Source organism: Bicyclus anynana, chromosome 10, assembly GCF_947172395.1.
Source record: "Bicyclus anynana chromosome 10, ilBicAnyn1.1, whole genome shotgun sequence".
Classification (NCBI taxonomy): Eukaryota; Metazoa; Arthropoda; class Insecta; order Lepidoptera; family Nymphalidae; genus Bicyclus; species Bicyclus anynana.
Genome location: NC_069092.1, coordinates 1865739 through 1883161, shown reverse-complemented (window position 1 = coordinate 1883161; position 17423 = coordinate 1865739). Strand labels below are relative to the sequence as shown.

Sequence of the window (17423 nt, the reverse complement as noted above, 5' to 3'; positions counted from 1 at the left end):
TTTTATATTAAAGAAATGTCCAAGGATACGAAAAGAAACAACTGAATTAAAAATATTCTTTTTTCTTTATTATAATTTATCATACCCTAATCTCATTCATCTCAGTCAGACTCACAACTTATTAAATCGGCGAATCATGGTTGCTATTTACAATATTTTATGTTTAACAAATGACATATTTTAATAACGCATTTATATCTATCACATAACCTCAATTATGGATTATACAGATGACTTTTGGAGAAGTTTTGCTAATCATTTTATTATCCATATATACCAAAAGGAATAACAAATTTAAGCCGGATTTATATTTGTCTGACGTGTCGTGTCGTGACGCATCAGAACAGAATCGGTATTACACATTCTGTATGCGGCACATCAGAAGTCATCACGACATGTCACAACACATAAGTGTAAACGTTGCCATACAAAATATATGATACCGATTCTGTTCTAATACGTCACGACACGACACGTCAGACAAATAAAATTCCGTCTGCGTCTACGCTAAAAGAAAACAGAAGAATCATTAAGAATCAAGTTCTATTTAACGTTAACAAAATAAGTACATACAAACATAATTTATGTGCGTTACTAAAATATGTCATTTTGTAATTAAGGCGCTAAGTCAGTCTATGTTATGACTAAACAGCGATTTGCGTTACGTTAAATAAATTATGCACATCTGTGTTACTTAATTATATAATTAACATCTGTGACGGATTGCAGAGCACATGTGCATTCAAAGCTCGCGGATTACACTTTCGTGGTATAAAAATTTCCAATTATGTAAAGTTCTGTAACCTAAATAAAAACTCTCTCGTATGACATTGAATAAATTTTTCCATAGAAAGTTATGCTACGAAAATTGCAATATAAAAATCTGTCCAGAAATATAAGAAACCTAGATAGAGGGCGCCACATAAAATGTAAAATAATATTTTTTTTTCGTTGAAATATTATTTTTCAATGAAAAAAAACTATTATTTTACATTGCAACACGGTCAGATTTTTTATTTTTCCGGTATCCTCTGATATATTTAGTGAACTACAATATTTTTTTAATATTGTAGTTCACTAAATATATCAGAGGATACAGGATTTTTTTAATTTGTTTCATATACATTACAATAAAACAATACATTTTACATATTAAATTTTACATAAATGGAAACTTTCATTTGTTTCTACTACACAATGCAATTCGCTATGAAACATACATATTTTGACAATCCTGAACATTGCTTAATCTCCCATAGAACGCCTTTTTAGAAAATTTCATTTAAAAAAAATCATTACAACAATGAAACAAAATAATATATTTAATTAAATATTTTCAATATGAAAATGATTTGATGAAAAAATTGATTTGGAAATTATAATTACAATGTATATTTTTGATTTATACAATTTAGTTATACAGTAAACTCAAAGACTGGCCTTAATTCACCAAATCGCCCAAAAGACAAAGCAAGATTGATTTAAAGACTAGATTGAAGTATCTTATTGTCAACTCTCCCTACTTTGTCGAAGCTACACTCTTAAATTCGAGCTTTAATAATAAAAACATAATTTGTATAATATAATAATTATTAATGTATATTACTTACTCGTATATTTCAGTGAAATTGACTGATATACCCTATTTTGGATTATATTCATATAATATTTGAATACAACGCAAGGCACAAAGTTTTATTACGTGTTTCTTACAGGGTGACCGGGGTAGGTATGGATCAATGTAAAATACTTGTTTTTTTATTTTATTAAATAAAAACTATAAAGAACCTCTTTCACGAAAGCATGCTTCCATCTTAGACTGCATCATTTACATCAGGCGAGATTGCAGTCAAGAGCAAACTTTTCTAAAACATTTCCATATGCCATGGAATTAATAAGTGAAATTCATATTTTGAAGTGAAATTCATTTTTTGACATGAATTTCACTCGTTTAAATTAAAAAAATGCTTATTTTTTGATTAATTTTTATAAACTGAAGAGAAATTCATTTTCGATTCAAAATTAATTCAACATTTATAAAAAATATGAATGAACTTTTTTAATTTTATTTTTGTTCTTTTAAGCATTTTACCTAATATCGGAAATCAAAATGGTAGAAAATCAAAAAAAAAATTGGTTAAAATTATTTTAATTTTGGCATTTTTCTCTCTGATCTACTTATCTCCGGCCACCCCATGTACTAACACTACTATCATATCTTTAAATCGATTGCACTATTTTTCATACGCATCCAATTAATTGCAGATCTTTAAAACACACACTGGGTAATCTATCTACGTCCCCCGGCGCTGCTCTCATCGAATTTGAGATTTAGATAACCACCATTAAATGAAAAATCGGTTAAAATGCTTTTCGCACAGCCTTAAACGCGTCATTGAACCCATTCGCTACTTACTTGCGTCAAATTATACGTTCGTTGTACCATTTTCTACTGGACTTGATGAACAATTGTACGATTTTCTGATTTTTAAGTAAACTTGATGAATTTTAGAAAAAAAAAATTGAAAAAAAATTAAATAAGTAACAAAATTACTTAACTTAAGTATGTATAAATATTGTAAATATACAATTAGTATTATTTGGTATATGTATCGTATTGTATATTATATATGTTGATATTTCTTAGTATTTTGTTACATAAGTATTTAACTATTTTCTTTTTTATGCGTTATTTTCTTTTATATATTACTTCTGTACACCCTAGCCTATATCTTTATAATTTTTATTATTAGTTTCTTCGTTAGGTTGCCTGGAAGAGATCGCTTTTTAGCGATAAGGTCGCCTATTGTGCATTTTTCTTTCTTTCCATTATTTTTCTGTATCGTATGTTTCTGTGTGGTGTACAATAAAGTATATTTTCATTTCATTTAATTTCAAAATTTAATACGATTTTTTTTCGTTTCCTGTATAATTTTAGCGAGATTATACGTTGTGAAAATTTCATTAATTGTTAAAAATAGCATGAGAGACCATAGAAAAATAAATCATTATGTCAATTAGAAAATAGTGTAACGAACGTAGTTAAATATTTTTTGTACAAAAAAAAATATAACTTAAATTATTCTTAAATAATTTACGCTAAGGTAAGGCATATTTTATAATTATAAATTAATTAATTACAAATATCTATAGTACATATAAACTTTTATATACACAGTCTCGCGTAACTTAAAGCCGAGTTCTATACATATTTTTTTTACATTTAAAATTGTACAATTTAATTGTAATGGTACATCTGAGACGACTAATATACATCCTACCAATAAAAACTGTGTGAACAAAACAGAAAATTTACAATATCCTATTTTGCAGGGAATTTCATGCGAAATTCTATTTTTGAATTTCATTTAAAATTCAAAATTGTTTCAAAATTTAATTTTCAATTGAAAATTTTTAAAACGTGTTTAACTTAGATGCTTATAAAAAATTTACATTGAAATGTAAGATAATTTGGACGTCCCATTGCAATGTAAATCTTTTGTAAACAAATAAAGGTAAGCCGTGAAAAACTTCTAATCGGAGAGCTAATACTCCGCTACAAAATTGTCTAAACCAATCTGAGGGAGCAAGTCAAAAACAAAACCAATTTTGATTTAGTTTTTTTGCTGGAAGATTCGTTTTGAGCTTAAACGAATCTACATTTAATTTCTCCAAACTCAAGAGTTACATTCACGGTTACAAAGACTTTAATATACATAAATAAATATCCAATTTATAATATTTACATCAACAATTGTTTTTTATTTAAAATAAATATAACCGATTATACAGGTTTGGTCTAATCATTTGATAACAGTTAGTTATTTATTACACCGTTAATGTCGCCACTGTGGATTATGGTTCATTTCAAAAATGTGAATTTCACCATTTTGAAATTATATGTATGTGACTTATATGCATTTGAATTCAAAATTGTGAAATTGGATTAATAAATTAAATTGCTTGTTTCATGTACAAAGATTTCTGTTTTTAAGCTTTTTTCAAATAAAACTAATATCCATGAACCACAGAGATGACATCCAAATAATTTACGAGATTATTTATAACAAAGAGAATAAACAAAAACAACCACTTGCCACAACTGTGGTTGTTACACGGTCCACTATACGTCACTTGAAAAAAGTTCAAAATGCCAACGACTTTAGTTATATAAAGGTTAGTCCTCAATGGACAACATTTCTGCGCGACTTTCGTACGACATACAGATTGTCTGTTTTATTAGTTGTATTTAATTTAAATGTAAGACATCTGTGATACTAGATATATTACTAGGAAAATCCCAAGAATTTGGTTATGAAACCGCGCGAAAGGATTCACCAATACGAACTAACCTTTATAAAACGCATGTCACTATCAAAAAAACAGTCCACCAACAAATCGAGGTCCATTAGACAATTAAAAAAAATCACTTTGGTCCATTTCCATTTACAATATCACAAGCCTGTTTTTATTTTTTAAAAGTCTTAGCGTCAGCTCGGAGGCGCCAGCAGGACTTCGAGCCAACAGGGGCAGGCGGTGACGTCACGCCTCGAGTATTTGGGGCCCCAGCCTTTCGCGAACGATATCCTCACAGATCTGGGGTCAACTGGCCCCACGTGGGGTAGCGACACAGCGGGCGGGGGCGACGAGGGGTCGAAGATGCAGAGACAGTGTCCTGGTGCAACCCTCCATACAAGAAGAGCTTTCGCAGCAGCAGCGTCTAACGCGGGGGAGCTGACGAACACGGGTTCTTGGCTTCTATTGTAGAGCCAGACGCCATCAGATTCTAAGGACAGTGTGACACCTAGGCCAATCTTCGCTCGAGTTTTTCGCACCTGGAACGATGGAAATTAACATTAATTAATTAATAATGAAAATAAAATACTTTAATAATTAAAGATGGACGTTGAGATGAAGAAATGTTGTTGAGCAACCTGCACTGAAAAGCCTAAGGGTGAGGCCAAACGAGCGTAATTTTGTGAGTTGTCACTCGCGTAATTTCGGTCGCAGAAATTCGCGTGTAAGTCAGAACACAACTCATTTTGTGACGCCGCGTGGCAGGAACTGGACTTTTGTATGAAACCGAATGCAGCAGAAATTACGCGACTGATAACATACAAAATTACGCTCGTTTGGCCTCACCCTAATTGTTGTTTACCTCCTACTAAATTGCAAAGACATTAAAGGTGGCGCAGAGAGTCATTGGAGTTTAGTGTTTGGGTAAAGTAGTTAGTTTAAAATATGCTATGTTAATAAAATATTCAGAATGTTCTTAGGCAGATCCACAAACAGACTCTTCACATTATTAGGTGAACGAGGTACCTATAGTGAGTTGATAATATACTTCTCGTAAAAAAAATGAAACAGTCCGCAAGTATCAGGCGGATTGTTTCGATTTTTTTTGATGAGTAGTGTAAATGTTTTTCATGGAATTTCGCCATACGAACGACTATTACGTATAAAAGACCTCAAGAATATAATACAAGTAGGTATAAACCAGTCTATTAGTAAATGATTAGCGTATAGCTCGCGTAGGTATGTAGGCACGTATCTAAAGTTATCGTATGGGGTTATCTGTATGCCGATTGCTCGCCGCTAAATCAATTTACATACTCGCAGATGCAACGCATAACGTATACCGCGCTCAATCCAATGCTGATTTATTTCGGCCTGTTCTCTTCATTCTACACAAATATCGGGAGACTTTCCTGTTCTAAAAAGTCCTATAGACTTTTGAGAGTAAGAGACTTACTATTTCTTACTCTTAAGTTAATGAAAAAGAAAGTTCATTACAATTTTGCTAGTGCAGTTTTCAGACATTCGACATCCAATAGTTTAGCTAGAGAGAAAGAAAGATTTTGTCAGAAATTTCTTCCATCACATAGAGGAAAATTTGTGGTGTTTCTATTAAAAAATCAGCATTTAAGTCATTTCCCAAGCACTAGTTTCGGAGCGACGATGCCATGGTAAACTTCATACACCCAATTGACGTCAGTTTAAAAATGCTTCTCCGTACAAAAGGCCTTTGGCAGCATCCACTTATGGTAAAAGATGCAGTCTATGGTAATGTTGACTTGAAGATATACCCACGTAAGCCACGTTATTCACAATTTCATCGTGTTTCATTGTCTCTAACTGACTTCTAAAAGGCTAGCTCATTTTTTACGCAAAGGATTGCCTGGCTGTCCAACGCGCAAATTCAGCCCGAATTCTTGCCATCATTCCACGTGGGCATGATTTGTTCCGATAGCTATTAGGATAAGTTGACTTAAGTTTCCCACAGCACTCCGTAACTTCGTAGTGCGTATAAACAGCTCTATCAAAATTGTAATAATTAAAGCAAAGAGATTCTTCTGATACAGTGGACATCGTTAAACGTTTTACGAACGTATTGATAATGGAGATTGTGCCGAGTGCAAATATGGTCTCCATGTTGGCGCTCACGTAGGCACAAGGCAGGGGCTGATGTGATGCGAAGCACGTAATGCGAATTTGCGAATTTGGCAGTGTTGCGCTGCGCTAACGGCCTAGCCGTGCTGTGTAGCAGGTTTATTGTAATGTCTGAATGGAATTACAATAATTTTTGAACCTTAAATAAGCTTGTCTATTGGCAATACTTCCTCCTACCTTGCCAATTTAAATTAATGTAGATTCTTAAAAGACAGACCAGGATAAAGACAGAAAGGATTCTCAGAAACTCGGAAGGTTCGGGAAGGTTGTTTTGCTTGCTTTGTGCTGTGGTTGAAACCCACGTCAGGATAATGTAAGATATCGAAGACCTCGTCTCCGACGGCGAAGTCACTGTAGTTACTTGTGTAAGTGTTCCCTTGATAACATTGTCAGTCGCTATATTAGTAAAGGACGTTTCTCGGGCGTCTAAATCTACAATTGGCGTTGGGATTGGGGGGTAGTTGCAGGCGTCAACAACTAGTTGGTTAGAGTGGGTTAAGTTTTCGGGAACTGTTTCGAGTATTCGGCTATTGCAGGGTCCTCACCTGTTCAACTTGCGGCTCCTTGGTGTCGAGCGCGTCGACGCACAGCCCGTGCCTGCCGGCGCACGTGTCGCCCCCTCCCCCGAACACGTCCACAGCGCGCACGCGCACGCTGAACTGTCGCCCCACACGCTGCGTCAGCTCCCAGTACGCCAGCCTGCACCACTCGGTCTCCCAGCTCTGCCGCTCTGTAACAATTGAAGGCTACATTAGAACCTCAAGATTTCTATATCAACACCATCAGTGTATCAGTCCGGACGCCTCCGTGACCGTGGTTGAAACCTACGTCTGGATAACCTAAGATATCTAGGACCTCGTGTCCGCTGGCAAAGATACTGCGTTACTTCCGTAAGTGTTCCCTGGATAACATTGTCAATCGATAATAAAGGACGTTTCTCGGGAGTCTAAATCTACAATCGGCGTCATCGTCGGTGGAATCGAAAAGGTTTTAGATGTCTGAACATCTACATCCTTTTCGATTCTACCGCAGAGAGGCCAATGATACGCAAGAAACTGTGGTCACCGGTAGACTCGATTAACCTTTTTGAAAATCCTTGAAAAAAGTCCCAAGGCCAAGGTCTAAAGGCCGTAAACATGATTTTTAAGTGTGCCTACTCGTAGTATTGGTTAAATTTTGTGTATTAGATGGCGTTTCACCCCGAAACCGGAGCATCCTCAGGAAATGTTGACTCTATAACGTGCAATTGCACGTAGAGAGTATTTTGTCGGACCTAGGTGACGTACTCGCATGGGTTCGTCGGCTTTTCGCGGATAATAGCAAAATAAATATAAATTTTGTGTATAGTTGCGTATTTTGGTCGCGTTACATCACATCACTGGTCGGGGCGCGGATTTGGCCGACGACGGCGCGTCACTGACGGACTGTCGGCCCGGTGTCAGCGCCGGCCAAATTTTCACGTTTCCCGGAAAATTTCATAGACGACCTTTTACATTATCATACCTAATCATTCAAAATTATAGATTGACTGAAGTTCTTGTACGTTGACTATTAAAACTGTGTAAAATTACTTGATAAGCTGAAATTTTGAATTTTGTATTTTTTTTAATTTTAGGGTTTTGGCAATTAAAGAAAACCTGCCGCCCACAGGAAATAAGTAGACTTGGTAAATATGTCAGATTCTACGAACCGTAGAGATTCATACCAAAAAAAACCACCACGTATTCGTTCGACCAAAAAAAACGTGGTAGACAGACGGCAATAAGCTATTCCTTCGATAGCGGTCATGAAAATCTTTGCGGAAGACAATACATTTATGCAATCCGACTTTGCTCAACTTGAAACATTTCATGTATCTACTCGTTTGTGCCTATGTCGAAAAACAACCCAACGCCCGCGGTTTTACCCGCGTGATTACCTTTCTCGTGGAAATACTAAAAAAAAATTCAAAAACCGGTTTGGTAGATCCAGAAATTACCCTTACAAGTACAAACTTTTCCCCTTTATGTTTATAGATAAATAAAATATAAAGATTTTACTTCTAAAACTACAATATGAATGAATACTATGGGAATGATTTATTAATATACGGTTCCATGTACTAACAAACTCACTTCCATATAATATTATTACTCTTTAAATATCTCTTAATATATCATATCGTGGTTATGGAAGAAAAATTAATATTTTTACGATGTATACGGTACTTAATAAAACCTGCCTGCCAGCTTTTTGATTGTCATTAAATATTAATTAACTACTATAACGAAAGCGGGAAAAACTGCGATGATCTCACGGTTTAAAAAGCTAAATTTAATAATTTAGGCTCTTTCCCCACAGCATCCGATTAGAATCCAATCCGAATCCTAGACAATTCAGATATAGAAAATCGGATCCGGATGTCGATTTGTACACGGCATCATAGAGAATAGAATAAGTTTTTATTGCACAAAAAATAAAGATATAAAAGAAAAGTAAAGTGCGCAAAGGCGGTCTTATCGCTAAAAGCGATCTCCTCCAGACATCCTTCAATTAAATAATTTAAGAAATAGAGATGTATTAAATACTAATATTTTACAGAGGCAAGATTTCTTGTTTATTTGACCTGAAACGAATGGACCGATTTTAAAAGTTCTAGTACCCATGGAAAGCTACATTCTTAGCGAGTGACATATGCTATATTTCATCACCGTCGATCAAACCCTTTTCTAGTATTTATCAGCAATTCTATTCATAAGAGTAATTAAGTAGAAAGATTTGGAAGTTTAGGTAAACTAAGGTTCTAGAAAACTATACCATCAGCTGTCTGTCTAGCCCCATGAAAAATGGTAGGTCGAGTGTAATGCTACCACTGGCGCCGGCCGGGCGGGCGGCGATCGATCGTCAAGGTTATACCACCACGTGGAGTGTGGATGGTGCCTTGTACCTACCACCCACGCGGTGGTAGGGTTCGATTTACTGTACTAGTTAACGGAACAAGATACTTGATCTTCCACAGATAACTCCTCGTTACCTTAATTTTAACATAATCCTGACTTTTCAAAAGTGCTTGTAAACTAAGCCTAACTGTAATAAATGAATTTTGAATAAAAAAACTGTCTATAAAGTTAGCATTAGTATATCCAAATTATGTTTACATGACAACTAAATAAAAAATAAGAAATGAAATATCACGTGTATCAAACGGTGAAGGAAAAATACCGTGAGGAAACCTCCATACCAGAGAATTTTCTAAACTCTCTGCGTGTGTGAAGTCTGCCAATCCGCATTGGGCCAGCGTGGTGGACTATTGGCCTAACCCGTTGCATTCTGAGAGGAGACTCGAGCTTAGCAGTGAGCTGAATATGGATTGATAATGATGAAATAAAATCACACATTATACTTATGTGTTAATTATTAACTGCCTTACTGATTCAGGGATAGGTTATGTTGTAATCGGATTACAAAGTACTGGGTTACTGAGTCTTTCTTTTTCTTTCAAGAAATTTCGAGTTGGGATGATCGTGCGGTGTTACACTTCCATATCTCTGGATCGTCCGTCCCGGGCAATATTTGATACAAGCTGACGCCGCGAGGTTTCACCCGCGTGGTTCCTGTTCCCGTAGGAATACGCAAGTAATATTAAGCCTATAGCTTTCCTCGATAAATGGGCTATCTAACACTGAAAGAATTTTTCAAATCGGACCAGTAGTTCCTGAGATTAGCGCTTTCAACCAAACAAGCTAAGTTAAAAATTGGTCGTTAAAAAATTTAAAGCCCGCCTATCCTCATTGAAACAACGTGGTGGGTCGTCATAATGCTTCATATCCCCTCTCCTATAAGAAGGTACGCCATGTCTTATTATGGACTGTTAACATAATGACCTTGTCTTTCAGTATTCTTCCTTTTTTCAGTGCAGAACAATTTTTTTTTTTTCAAAAACAAATTTTATCATGTTATGAGCACTGAACTTGGTATTTCAATTGAAAAACAATTTTATCACTGACAAGATAAATGGATCTGCGAGGAATTTATTCATCTTATCAAACTTAGGTAAATCTTCTTTTGTTTAGGTGAAACTATTTTTGCTTATAAGATTTGTTATAAACAAATTGGAAATATTCGTAAATTGCTACGAAAATAAATAAAGTAATGCATATTATATACATAAAACTACTGCCTATCCTATAAATGTTTTGTATATAACTTGGCTATAAGAAACACTTTCTTAAGAAACCTTTGCATTTTAATATATAAATGCGAAAGGTCACGATTCATCCATCATTCATCAATTCATTACGATATCTCAAAAACTACTTGACGTACAAAATTAAAATTTGGCAGGGAGGTAGTTTACAATTAGTAGACGTCCGCTAAGAACGTATTTTTCAAGAGGGCCGGATTAAGGAGGTCTAAAGGCGGACGTAGCCGCGAGCGTCCGCTAGTATATTAAATTGCACTCATTTTATTTTGTAGGTTACAATGCTTCTTTATTACAGGCACAGAAAAGTTCCAAAGTTCAACGTTCAAGTTAGGTATGCAATGGAAAGCGAATAAAAAACTACTTATTTTCAATTGTGAATTTCATTGCTTTTACCACAGATCCAACTACGCAACGGAGAGCAAATGAAAATTTTGTATTGCTTCTTGTTTTGTTTACAATGCTTCTTTAGTATGACACAATGAATCGTAAGAAAGTTCCGACAACGCAATGGAAATGAAATAAAATGGTTAACGGAAGTTTACATGTCCAAAAGTATGAGAAACTTTGCCATATTACTAACCTTCGCCATCAGTAGCGAGGGAGCCTGTAGCAAGCCGCTCATGATTCGTCCTCCTCGCGTCTTGTGTAATTTCGCCGTGTTCTGAAATTAAAAAAAATATATATTTAAAAAAAATATTCTAAAAACTGCTTTGTTAGTTCAATACTACGGTTCGGACTACGGCTTAAGATCACAAAGAAACCGGGAACGATATTATCGATCATCATCATCATTCTAACAACCCATATTCGGCTCACTGTTGAGCAGGAGTCTCAGAATGAAAGAGGTTAGGCCAATAGTCCATCACGCTGGCCAAATGCGTATTGGAAGACTTCACACATGTAGAGAATCAAGAAAATTCTCATATGCAGGTTTCTTTACAAGATTTTTCCTTCACCGTATGAGACACGTGATATTTAATTTCTTAAAATGCACAGAACTTAAGAGTTGGAGGTATACTTCGGACCGGATTCGAACCTACGCCCTCCAAATTCAAGGCAGAAGTCATATCCACTAGATCTCTTGGTCGTCAATGGCTAGCAACATAAAAGTGGAACCGACTCCAAAAAAAAAAAATTTTGCGTCGAATAGAACCTCCTCCTTTTTTTTGAAGTTGGTTTGAAAACATACAAATAATTTCAAACGAGCTCAAACTTCAAAGTGTACTCGATCAGGAATTAAAGACGTCTTTTTAGTACTTCCAGCATGCGATTTGAAATACTTCTAATGTTCAAAGTACACATGACTAACTTTGTGAACACGAAACTAAACTGAGTAATAGAGCCAGCCTAAGCAATGCCTTTACCTATATTTTTAACCGATTTCAAAAGAAGGAGTCAATTTGACGAGTATTTTTTTATAATGTTCAACTTATAACTTTGTTATTTATTAACCAATTTTGAAAATTCTTCTTTGTTTGAAAGAGATTTACTATCCCATTTATTTTTCATGATGATCGGTTTTTGTAATATTGTGTTAAAATGAAAAAACGAAATTTCCCACACTGTGACGCTTTCGATCAGTTAGAACACACTACAAAATAAAAACAGAAAAATAAAAACTCTATTTTAACAAAAAAAATTAACCAACTTCAAAGATGTATTTTGCTTTTTAGAGTAATGCATATTTTTTTAAGTCGGTTAAATTTTTTTGTTACAAAGATTTTATGTAGGTCTCTAAAACTCTGCCTGTAGAGTGTAGGTAAATCCTTTAGGGGCGTTTTTCGCAAGGCCTTTCTTTTCAGTTTCAATTCCATAACAATTTCAGTATTACAAGAAAATTATTCCAATAAAATCAAAGAATAAAATTTTAATAAAAAAAATTCAACCGACTTCCAATTCTAAAAATAACTTTAACTAAAAAGCAAAAAATAACATCCTATGTGCTACCTTCTGATCAGTTTGAAGGCGGTGCCAAGCCAGTGATGTTTTAATTAAACACGTTTAAACTACAAAATTTATGTGGTTCTTTCAGAAACAGCTTTAATTAAAACACGACACTGGCTTGGCACCGCCTTCAAACTGATCAGAAGGTAGCACATAGGATGTTATTTTTTGCTTTTTAGTTAAAGTTATTTTTAGAATTGGAAGTCGGTTGAATTTTTTTTATTAAAATTTTTATTTTTTTATTTTTAGTGTTAGCATACCTACTGCGTGTGTACAGTCACAACCTATCTAAGTGGAAAGTTCTTAATAATACAAAATTATCAAGTCCAAACACAAGGTAGCTACTGTGAGCCGTCGAGGAGTTCTCTTCACTGTGCTTCTTCTTCAGCACCAGACCCTTAATACAGTCACAATCCATCTAGGTGGAAAGTTCTCATCAATACAAATTTATCAAGTCCAAACAGAAGGTAGTTACTGTGGTGAACCGTCGAGGAGTTCTCTTCACTGTCCCTCGTCTTCATCACCAGACCCTTAATACAATCACAATCCATCTAGGTGGAAAGTTCTCATCAATACAAATTTATCAAGTCCAAACACAAGGTAGCTACTGTGAACCGTCGAGGAGTTCTCTTCACTGTCCCTCGTCTTCATCACCAGACCCTTAATACAGTCACAACACATATAGGTGCAAAGTACTCATCAATACAAATAAATCAAGCCCAAACAAAAGGTGACTGCTGTAAATCCTTGACGAGTTCCATCGTCTGTTTCGGCTCCATCATCAGACCAACTCCAAACCTTCATAAAGTTGTAGTGGTTTAAAATACCTTATGGAAACACTAACAAACGCACTAGCCGTCTCTACAACTTTCGAGAGTTCCCCTCAATTTCTCCAGGATGCCCTCATCAGATCCTGACATGAAAAAAATGGGACCACCCTGGAAGTAAACCCTTCAAAACAAAAAAAGAATTTTCAAAATCGGTCCATAATTGACGGAATTATCGCTGGACATACATAAAAAAAAAAAAAAAAAAAAAACATACATACAGCCGAACGTAGAACCTCCTCCTTTTTGGAAGTCGGTTAAAAATGGCTTAAAAATTATATAAAACTAACAGAAGCCTGCGACACCGTACACGTGAAATTCTGTTTTTTACAAATCCCGGGTGAACCATGGATTTTTGCGGGATGAAAAGTGCCCTATATCTGCTCCTAGTCCAATTTATCTCTATACCAAATTTTATCCAAACAAAAATAGCAACAGACAAACTTCTTATTTTCAAACTTATAATAGAACCTATTAGTATTGATATAAGGGGATATTATTGCCATTAAGTATTTTTAAAGCCATTCCACGTAACATAATACCATTAATGGGCGTATCAAACGTTGAGGGTTAGAAAAAAAAAAACCATCTCGCGAACAAACACCGAGACGTGACCGGTGACATCGGAGCGAGTTTATAAATTGGCTCGAAAAAAATTAGGTTATAAATTATAAAGTGTGTAACCAGTATTACTAGTCGACGATGACATCACCCGCGGACACCTGTGGCCAAGAGGCTGTGCGAGGAGACGAAATATGAGACCCCCTTGGGTTGCCGATTTTTCTCGACTATAAAGACGCGGTCAGACTGGCACTGGACGCAGAATGTTTGGCTTGCGACAGTCGCAAACTTTATGTCCGCTCTGCTGTCCTATACACTATTTTGGTTTTTATTATCAACCTTTTAAAACATCAAATCAATTGACAAAATTTACCTACTGTGTGATATCCACCAGTAAGCACCGAATGACATTTTCACATATAATCTCAAATTCGTATGTCAACTAGCATACTAGTCTAGCATACTAGCATACTAGTCAAAGATAGTGAATAAGCCTGCTTATGACAGAGCGGTGTTCATTGCTTCTACTACTTGAGTTTTGGAATTAAATTGCCTAGGTGGACGAGGCATCAGACATTACTGCTTAGGCATTGTGATGTGTAGCACAATTTTAATAAATAGTCGCTGTTTCGACCATCCACATTGCACCAGCGTATTGGCCAACGTGAAGGCATTAATAGCTGTCACGGTTTACTTACAACTTAATATACTTAATTCTGTGACTATCATCATTACCAGCTAATTTTATTGGCCCACTCGGTCTAAATCATCATCGTCATGTTATGTCACAAATTTTATGTACGCCTCAATAAGCGCACTGGAATCGTTAGGTGTATTAATTTCAGTAGATCACGCGTTCAGGTACGAAAATATCTGACATCACACTTCAGACATTGGCGAACCTAAATTCTGGCTCGGTGACCTCTGAAAGTCCATAAAATAGTGACACCAAGCAGATATTGAGTCTCTAGATCTAGATAGTCCAGAGTTATCATTATTCTAGCATTGTAGAGTCATCATTATCAGCCTAATGGCCCATCACAAGGCCAGACTTCCCTCTTTTTAGGTAAGATGATATTAAAGCTTAGACCACCACGCTTCTGCAAAGCGAGTTAGCGGTGATATGTTGGTCGCAGGATGTTAATTAGCACTTCACGACAGACGCATTGTGGGCGCGTTAACGTGACCTTCGCTTTACATCGGGTTTTCGTCGAGTCGATAAAAATAGATAGTTATCTATAGTAATCTATTCTATACTTGGATTGTTTTATTCAATATTTAATACGTTTTATATGAAACTAGCGGACGCCCGCGATTTCGTCCGCGTGAAATTCAGTTTTTCACAAATCCCGCGGGAACCATGGTTTTTTCCAGGATGAAAAGTAGCCTATGTGTTAATCCAGAGTAAAATCTATTTCCATTCCAAATTTCAGCCAAATCGCTTCAGTAGCCGCAGCGTAAAAGAGAAACAAACATACTTACACAAACTTTCGCCTTTATTTTATAATATTAGTGTAATTGTGCTGTCAAATTGATTTTTGTCAAGGTCTACAACTTTGGCTTAATTCTTTTTTTTAACTCTCTCTTTATTACTTTCTTCTTAGAAACTTAGTAGACTCAACTCTGGGCTGCTACTGAGAGCTTCATGAAAAAAATATTTCATAATCCTAACCGGGTCAGGAGTTGTGACCATATTTATGATCATGATCTGAAGCCACTAGACCAACTCCGTTTCTAATATTAAATAATTTTATACTTTTATTTATTTTATTTACACTTAATGAACACCACAATAAAGTATAATACATAGAACAGAAATATACTAAATGAGTAATATACAAAAGGCGGCCTTATCGCTTAGTAGCGATCTCTACCAGGCATCCTTAGTTTTAGGAAAAAATATTGCGAGATTTAACTGCAGGTGGTGTACTTCTTGGATCCATTATACTAGTGTCCTACGAGGCATCGTTTCGAAACGCTAAATCACATAGTAGGAATTTCTGTCCTCTCTAAACCGCTGAGTAGTTTGCTAGGGTGGCAACTAGCCGCGACCGAACCGTCACAAGTACACACCGTAGTGGGCGTGTCTTGTCTGTGTATAATGAGATATATTAGCATATTAGAGATCTCCATCAAGGCCTCCCGACTGAGTACGCGCATATTAATATGTTTAATTAGAATTACATACAAATACGATACGGACGTTGAGAGGAAAGATTCTTTAGGTATTTTTTACTCGACTGCGCATTCCTTTGCCATGTTGGTAAATACACACGGACATACTCGTAGATGTCCGAGTAGGTATTTAATTTTATTAGTAGATTTTTTTTTTCTAAGTTGGTGATTGAATTCGATGCCACTTGATGTTTTGGTAATCTAAAATCGAAGAGGGCTAATTTCGTAGGGGTAAGGGTTATTTCGAATTATTTAATGACCGGAGGCGTAGGTTCGAATCCGGTCCGGGGCATGCACCTCTAGCTTTTCAGTTATGTACATTTTAAGAAATTAAATATCACGTGTCTCAAACAGTGAAGGAAAACATCGTGGGGAAACCTGCCACCTGCCTGTGAAGTTTGCCAATCCGAGAGGAGAAGAGCTCAACAGTGAGCCGAATATGGGTTGATAACGAACGAATGGGTTATTTAACCAATAAAATTAATTGTATAAGTAATTAAAAATATACTTTCATATATCAAAAAACCCTGACTTGTTTCAACGTAACAGTTTTTTTAACTTTGAACTACCTTTTTGAACCGAAGAACCTAGAACTCAACCAATATTATAATCGACGGCCTTTTTTGCACACTTGTTTTGTGGTTTTCAGTACTGGGTTCGATTGCCAGTTCAAGTAAAAGCAGCAAATGTCTTCCGAAACAGTGGTAGATTCAAGACAAGACAGACCTGGCATTTCAAAAGTGCTTGTAAACTAAGCCCACTTGAAGTAAAATTGAATTTTGAATTTGAATTTAGGATATCCTAGCTCAGCTTTAAGTACTATTCAAGATATTCAAAACTAACTATACAGTTTTGAATATCTTATGATAATAATATTGTAGGAAACGCCATTTGCAAATATATAAACAAAAGTTACACGTGGAACCTTTGTTTTTACTTTAATGTAGAAACAATATAAAGTACATTACATACATACAAGCTACTTGATTGAATATTGAGTCAACCATTATTGTTCCAATAGTCGTCGATTCCGCTTGGCAGTTGGATTCTTCTCTAACCGGCAGTACTACTATGTACTACACGACATCGTACCGGAACGCTAAATCGCTTGGCGGTACGTCTTTGTAGGTAAGGTGGTATGGCTAGTATTGCATCTTCCAAATTTGCCCACTTCCATCCAGTGGCGTGCATTCATGGATGCAAAAATGTGCTGCCTACCCCTAAGGACTCATTACGAACCTGGACTAAGGAAGGAATTTTGCTATTTTGTGCGATTTGTAATT

General features: G+C 35.7%; 1 protein-coding gene across 1 annotated transcript in view; it reads right to left on the bottom strand.

The window, feature by feature from the left end:
* Nucleotides 1-46: 46 nt before the first annotated feature.
* Nucleotides 47-17423, bottom strand: part of LOC112050707 (mothers against decapentaplegic homolog 6) — a 48951-nt gene continuing 31574 nt past the window's right edge. Inside the window, exons 3-5 of the mRNA XM_024089045.2 lie at nucleotides 11214-11294; nucleotides 6996-7180; nucleotides 47-4835 (exon numbers count right to left, since the gene is read on the bottom strand). Coding sequence (XP_023944813.2) covers nucleotides 4491-4835; nucleotides 6996-7180; nucleotides 11214-11294 — 611 coding nt within the window. The 3' untranslated portion in view covers nucleotides 47-4490. The remainder of the gene's footprint in view (nucleotides 4836-6995; nucleotides 7181-11213; nucleotides 11295-17423) is intronic.